Source organism: Pinus tabuliformis, chromosome 1_2 (genome assembly GCF_031772625.1).
Source record: "Pinus tabuliformis cultivar Carrire ecotype Pingquan chromosome 1_2, CPIR1, whole genome shotgun sequence".
Taxonomy (NCBI): domain Eukaryota; kingdom Viridiplantae; phylum Streptophyta; class Pinopsida; order Pinales; family Pinaceae; genus Pinus; species Pinus tabuliformis.
This window is the reverse complement of record NC_142298.1, coordinates 462178143-462186516: the sequence shown is the minus strand read 5'-3', so window position 1 is coordinate 462186516 and position 8374 is coordinate 462178143. Positions and strand designations below refer to the sequence as shown.

The 8374-nt window shown below is 33.1% G+C and overlaps 1 protein-coding gene across 1 annotated transcript in view; it reads left to right on the top strand.

Moving 5' to 3' along the window:
- Window positions 1–6086: 6086 nt before the first annotated feature.
- The window catches only part of LOC149206348 (cysteine-rich receptor-like protein kinase 1), a 123004-nt gene continuing 120716 nt past the window's right edge, over window positions 6087–8374 (top strand). The window contains exons 1-2 of the mRNA XM_089397666.1: window positions 6087–6951; window positions 7040–7171. Of these exons, the coding sequence (XP_089253792.1) occupies window positions 6087–6951; window positions 7040–7171 (997 nt within the window). The remainder of the gene's footprint in view (window positions 6952–7039; window positions 7172–8374) is intronic.

The window sequence follows — 8374 nt, the reverse complement described above, 5'->3', positions numbered from 1 at the left end:
TTACCCCTAAGTTTCAACCATTAGCATCCAACAATGTTCCTCTAGTGGGTGGCTCTCCTAACACATTTTTCAGCATCAATACTAGTCTCTTGAAGGCATCCTCACTTTTAGGGTGTTTCCCTCTTCTACCGCCTAAGGTTCCTCTAAATGTTTCAATGGTATTGACTATTTTTTATGGCCCTACCAATCCTTGGATCCTCCTGACCCCTTCTACCATTAATTCTTTTGGAGACCAATGCCCCTCTCACCTGCCATGTTAGCATATCAAGCTATCCAGATGACATCTGATTCTCTATCTTCCTTGGTTCAAACTAATGGTACCACCAACTCTCCCATTGTTCCTCCCTCTATTGACTTCCTTAACGATGTATTGCCTTCTAACGAGGCTATCATGGAAGTCATGTCTTTAGATGAACCGCCTTGGGATGAATTTCACCATCGTGCCTTGGTGTCTCTCCAAACTGACGTGGGCACTTATCCTTTACAAATCTTGTCTATTGATTGCCTTGACATTGTACCTTCCCCTTTTAAACCATCCATGAGATCAACGCAGAAGGAAATTGAGAGAAAGTGATGCTTATCGATATCTCAATCAAGTCAACTATCATGGAAAACATATAGATTGGAACAAACTACATTCCCAAGGAGATTGCTAGCTTCACCTGTCTCTTCAAAGCGTTTCGCGACATTTTTTCTTGGGCTTAGAAGGAAATGCCTGACATAGAAAATTCTATTGTCGAACATGAGATAAAGACTTATATTGGAGCCAAACCCATTCGACAATGACTTCGACTAGTCCACCCTCGGAAATATGCTACTATCAAGGCAGAAATTCAAAAACTTCTCAAGGCTAGTTTCATCTACCACGTGAAATTGATAGAATGGGTGTCTAACTTAGTCCCCATAAATAAGAAGCATGGAACCATATGTATATGCGTTGATTACCACGATTTGAATATCACTTCTCCCAAAGATAACTATCCAACACCTTTCATCGACTAAGTTATCGACAAATGCACTAGTTGTAATGGTTTTTCCTTTATGGACAGTTTCTTGGGCTACAACCAAATCACTATCAAGCCAGCCAATCAATACAAGGTTACCTTTATTTGTCCCTGGGGTATGCTTTCTTATCGCAAGCTTCCCTTTGGTCTTAAAAATGTGGGAGAAACTTTTGAGATGGCTATGGACTATGCCTTCCTTGATATCAATCACATTGTGCTTACCTATTTGGATGACCTCCTTTCTCATTCAAAGCATTGTTCTAATCACCTAGCTCACCTTCGAGCATTTTTTCTTAGGTGTTGATTTTATCACATTAGCCTAAATCTGCATAAGTGTGTTTTATTTGTTGAGTTCAGCTAACTCCTTGGTTTCATAGTTTCAAAACACAGGATTTAGGTTGATCCCACTTGATCCAGGTGGATATTGGTGGCGACCCGCTAATTCCACTTGGATCCCCTCTAGTGCTTCTTACAGTTTTTATCAGTTTCCTTAATTATAGCACAATTACTATTTTTAGCAGTTTTTCGGGTCCTAAATTTCCGGAGCCGTTTTGAGGCCCTAAACGACGTTTTTTGGGAAATCCACCGCCAGCGATTTTTCTGGTAAAAATCGTCTTTTCCGTCGTAGTCCTCGGAGAGATATTTCCAACGGGCTATGATGCACGTCAAACGGAGATAGTATGACCAATTCGCGACCCCGGGAAGTTGATGTACCAACTTACCCGAAAAAGGGGCCCACAATTTGGCGTTTCATCTTCTAGGGTTAGGTTTTGGAATGTGAAGGGTTTTCCATTGTTTCTCAACAATAAATAGGCCCTCTAGCCTCATTGTAAGACAGTTCAAAACAGTTCAGAGGCATGTAGCCGACACATCTCTTCTCAGAGATAAGCTACCATCGCCCTAGCTGGGTTATTTCTATTTGTAAGCATATTTCAGTATTCTCCATTAATGAAATGAAGTATTATTTCCGCGGCATCTCTGTTTTTATGGTTATCGCATATTATTATTTCTGTTGCATCTCTGTTTTTATGGTTATTGCATCTCTGTATTTATGGTTATCTATGTAATCTATTGCGTTCTTGCTTAAATCCGGATCACCACTAAGGTTGAGGCAATCCTGAAATCCCCCCCTCCACAATCCATCCTTTAGCTCCAATGTTTGCAGGGGAAGGAAAAATTCTTATGACATTTTGTCATTAACTATGCAGAAATTACAAAGGGTTTTATGCACTTATTAAAGAAAGGAGTTCCCTTCTCATGGGATGATTAGGCTCAAAGCTCATTTGATGCCTTGAAAAAGGCTTTGACTTATGCACCATTATTGAGCCCTTCTGATTACACACATGCTTTTCATTATATCTTGCGGCATCACCATCCTCGACGGGTATGGTGCTTGTTCAAGAACATGACACTCATAGCGAGCATGTGATTTATTACCTTTCCAAAGACCTTGTTGGGCCTGAGCTTAGATACTCACATGTGGAGAATCTTTCACTGGTAGTATTATTTTCTATTAGTTCAATCTGTCACTACATACTCTTACTCCAAATAACTTTCATTTCTCTGGAGAACCCTATGAGACACATCCTATGTTGTCAAATCACTTGAGGAAAGTATTCTAAGTGGATTGTTATACTCCATGAATTTGATTTAGTGTTCACCACCACAAAATCAAAAAAGTCTTTTCTATTTGTTGAGTTGTTATAGGAGCTTCCTCGATTCGATTTAGATGACATAGACCATGATCCCATTCCAGATGAATTTGTTTATCTAGTCGACTCTTCTGACCTGTGGTATGGAGATATCATTGTGTATCTTCAAACCAAAAATTTCTACCCTAATATATCAAAGGGAAATCATCGTCGTATTCACCACCATGTGAAGCATTACTTGGTTCTTAACAATATTTTTTATTAGCGTGGTGTTGATTCTGTTCTTTGGCGATGTCTCACTCATGATGAAGTGGAACATGTTATAAATGACTACCATGATGGGGCATGCGACGGTCATCTTTCATTTATGGATACTGCCCAGAAAATCTTGTGTGCTAGATACTATTAGCCATCTCTTTTCAAAGAAAATATTACTATAGTCAAGCAGTGTCATCCTTGCCAAATCTTTACCAAGAAAATGTGCACACCCCCTAACCCTCTTCACCTGGTAGTTATTGTTGGTCCATTTTCAAAATGGGGAATTGACTTCATCACTTGCAATCCATGGACCCATGAAGCCCAAATGTTAGTGTTATTCTATATTTTGGCCATCTTTTTAGGAATAATTTTTGGGATAATTTTGTCTAAAATCCAACAAAGATTTTTTGGAATTGCAAGTTTAACATGTGTAGTCTACACAATACAAGTTCCCAGGGCGATTTTAAAGGAGTTTTATCTATTTAATTATTCAAAAATGTGATTAAGGGATCATATCTCTTAAGATGAACAACATTTTTAAAGTTTTGGACTCTAAAATAGGTTTGCAACTCAAGTGATTTGATCCCTCTTGGCCCTTGATAGAGCCATGGTTAAGATGGATTTACACTGGTCTCTATCTAAAGTTGATATAAAATTATGTTACTTAATATAGACATCAAAATATTTTATTTATGGCAGAGAAAGAGAGTAAAATATTTGTACATCTCCTTTGTACATGTCTATGCATGTTATTAATTCATCCCCTTTATATTCACTTTTGTTTTTAATTATAGGAGATATTTTCAATTAAAATTGGGAATTTCAAAAGAGACATACCTATTCATGTAATTAATTTTGTTTATAATCATTAATATTTTTTAATTATAGCAAATTTTGCTAATTAAAATTGTGGAAGTCCTATTCCAAAATAAACATGCCTATTTGTGTAATTAATTCATCCATTTGATCACATATTTTCAATTAAAAATCTGAAAGCTCTATTCCAAAATAGAGATACTTATTAATGTAATTAATTATACTTATAATCACTAATAATTTTTTATTGTAGAAATCAATAATAATTTAAAATACAATTATAATTTAGTTAATTTTAATATTTTTTTAAAATATCATGAAATAAATATTATAATTATATTATAAAATATTTATTAATCATTTAATTTATATAACTACATTAATTTACTAATATTATTCATACACATTATCATTATATATTCACAAAATCTATATTTATTTTTACAATAAAAATGCATATTTATGTAATTAATTCATCTTTTTAAAATTCGTTTTTATTTTCAAGTCTAGCATACATTTTCAATTAAAATTCTGAGAATTCTATTCGAAAATAGAGATATCTATTTTTGTAATTAATTCTGCTTATAATCAATAATACTGTTTTATTGTAACAAATATTCTCAATTAAAATCAATAATAATTTAAAATACAATTAAAATAAATTTTATTGAGGCAATATTCTCTATTAAAATCAATAATAAATTAAAATACGATGATAATTTAGTTAACTTTGATGATTTTTAAAATCTTACAATATAAGATGTACTATGAAATAAATATTTTAATATCTATTATAAATTATTTATTAATCATTTAATTTATATAACTAATTAATTTACTTATTTTTATATATTTCAAATTTATAGTCTTTTACACAAGTGGAAAACTTATTATAACTCAGTTGTCAAACCAACAATGAAAACAATCATTTGATCATAATTATTCAAAGAAATCACCAAATCTTGAGCTACATTACGATTAAAGCTACTTCGACGAGGATTGAAAGAGACAATCTTTAATCATTCAAAATTATCAGCTGCTCATGGACAAATAATTATCAACCTCAAAACTATCAAAAATATCAGCGACTCATGGACAAAAATTTGTCAACCTAAAAAATATCAGAAGTATCAACCACTCATGGACAAAAATTTATCAACCTCAAAAATATCAAAATTATAAGCCACTCATAGACAAAAATTTATCAACCTCAAAAATATCAAAATCATCATCCACCCATAAACAAAAATTCATCAACCTCAAAAATATCAAAAGTATTAGCCACTCATGGACAAAAATTTATCAACCTCAAAAACATCAAAAGTATCAGCTACTCAAAAATATCAAAAGTATCACCCACTCATAGATAAAAATTTATCAACTTTAAAACTATCGAAATTAACTATCAAAAGTATCAGCCACTCGTTGACAAAAATTTATTGCCCTCAAAAATATGAAAATTGTGGAAATCCTATTCAAAATAAGCATGCCTATTTGTGTAATTAATTCATCCCTTTCATCACATATTTTCAATTAAAAATCTGAAAGCTCTATTCCAAAATAAAGATGCTTATTAATGTAATTAATTCTGCTTATAATCACTAATAATTTTTTATTGTAGCAAATATTCTTAATTAAAATCAATAACAATTTAAAATACAATTATAATTTAGTTAAATTTAATATTTTTTAAAATATCATAAAATAAATATTATAATTGTATTATAAAATGTTTATTAATCATTGTGTATATTATCATTATATATTCACCAAATCTATACTTATTTTTACAATAAACATGCTTATTTATGTAATTAATTCATCTTTTTAATATTCATTTTTATTTTAAAGTCTAGCATACATTTTCAATTAAAATTCTGAAAATTCTATTCCAAAATAGAGATGTCTATTTGTGTAATTAATTATGCTTATAATCAATAATAATGTTTTATTGTAACAAATATTCTCAATTAAAATCAATAATAATTTAAAATACAATTATAATCATTTTTATTGTAGCAAATATTCTAGATTAAAATCAATAATAAGTTAAAATACAATGATAATTTAGATAGCTTTGATGATTTTTAAAATCTTGCGATATAACATATACCATGAAATAAATATTTTAATATTTATTATAAATTATTTATCAGTCACTCAAAATTATTATCAGCCACTCACTGACAAAAAGTTATCAACCACATGTCCCAATGATCTATACTGCTTCAACACGGCACTCCAAAATCTGCTTACCTTTCAACCAGACCCTTGTACATAAAAGAAAGGCGGTTCTGTAATTCTTTCAAGTTTTACGAAGATTGATTTTAATTATAGAATGACCACCTCATCCAACATGGTCTGTAATTACAGAGGGGAAATGATTCGCTTCACTTTCACTGCAAATTCCAATTTCTGTGTCTCCTTAATGCTCTTTATACTAACATTGCCATTAGTTTTCGATTTCATACACTCATTACCTCCGTCGGATATTTATAATTTTGTCCACGCATACCAGTGCAGTATCACGAATGGAAGTCGAAGTGTCCTGCAAAGGAACCTGAATGTGGTTTTGAATTCATTGGTTGATAATGTTAACAAGACGGGCTACAGTGAATCAATTTATGGACAAAACAGAGATGAGATTTATGGTGATGCTCAGTGCAGGGGAGATCTGAATGCCTCTGCTTGTCGGGGATGCGTTTCAAAGGTTATAGAGCATTTAGATTTATGTAATGGAAGTCTCAGTTACGCAACCATTGTTCTCCGTGGATGCGTTTTGAGATATGCCACTCACAACTATTATTCAAAATTAAATGTATCGGATGCATCACAAGTGTTCTTTGCGTTCTGCGATGACATTAGAATAAACGGCACAGACGCAAGGCGTGTCAAGGATTGGAAAATTGCTTCTATTCTGGAGAGGCTTATCGAGAAAGCTGTGTCCAGTAAGGTGGGTTACAGTACACTAAGTGATAGTGGGGTTTATTCTATGGCTCAATGTTACAGTACACTTAGTACGAGCGAATGTAATGAGTGCCTGAACAATATGTACAATTATTTGGGCTCCTGTCCAGTTGGAACTAGCCACGGACTCGCCTGCCTTGATCACTGCATAATTTGCTATGACAGCTACAAGTTTTACGGTGATGGTGTGCCTCTGCTCTCAGGCCTAAATGGAAGTGAAAGTACAAGTGGTCCTTCAATACCAGCATCACAAGGTAATATTGTCATACACATTTATATTACCTTTTGGGAAAATCTCCAAAGCACTTGCTAATTCAGTTTGGTGAGACCAATTATTGTTAGCTGCAGGAAAACGTCACCCCAAAGTGTTGGGATTGAGCATTGGTGGTGCGGTTGTTGTGGTGGTCTCGCTTGGGTTGGTTGTATTTTGGAAACGGAAAGTCACTAATCCCGGCAGTAGGAACCAGCTTCCAGGTAAGCTGAATTTCTTTATTAAAAAAAAGGAAAAAAAAGAAAAAGAGAATCCAAATAATGAAAAATCAATCTCTTTTACCCGATGTTGAAGTAAGCATTTTTCGAATTAGAAATATACTCTAGAGTCTATAGTGATGTGTGTTTTAAATATTACTCCCTCATGAAATCCATCTCTACAACCATTTGAGAAAAAATGAGAAAATTCAGTAAAGATGAATATACATCATTTTATTTTATTTTTATTTTTTCTCGAACCTTTTTTTTCATTAAAATAAAAAAGAGAGTACAATATCATGGGTCTACTTAGTAACTTTCTTTTGTTACATTTGACGATATACCTATTTGGACATGTCGAGTAAAAATGCCAATCTATGCCACCTTTTCATCTTCTATGATGGAAGTAAAAGATCCATGTTGTTTAAAAAGAAACCAATTTGTTACATTTAGTATTCTCATCATTGTTTCACCCCAAAATTAAAGATCTCTATTAGAAACCAGTTTGTTACATTTAGTATTCTCATTATTGTTCACCCCAAAATTAAAATAGGGCCCTCCTGGGCTTACCAAGAAAAAAACAGTTTTCTCTACTAAGAGTATATAATGCTACCAACTTTAATCATGACATCTTGTTCAAAAACTGTGAAGTAGATCTTACCAGCTCCTTGGAAATACCTCGTTTGGATAGTAGATTTGTAGTAAGATTTTTCTCCCTGTAAATATGACCAAATTGAATGTGTTGGAAATTACTTACAATTCATCTAGTTTGATAAAATGGGCGGATTAAATCGATTACAATCCTTTACCCAATCAATGATGCCCTTAGTATCACAAAAAACCTGTAATCTTTCCAACCCCAACCACTTTGCAGTAATAAGTACACCCCACAACGTGATAATCTCTCTGTTATTAGTGTCAAATCCTCCCTCCCACCATGAGTGGTAAAAGTTACCTGGATGAATTGCTATAAAATCTCCACATCTACATGTTCTCTCTATGCATGCCCCATCAAAGTATCCCACTTGAAGTCCTTCCATATGTCTTTATACTTGTTTTGTCTTCTTTTTGTGCGCATCTTTGTCGAACCTATCTCACTAAAATATGACACAACCTTGATCACATCAGAACGGACCGTAGCCATTTTTTTCTAAAAAAATTAGTGCATTCCTACTACACCAAATGGTCCAAATGATGTAGGATGGAAGC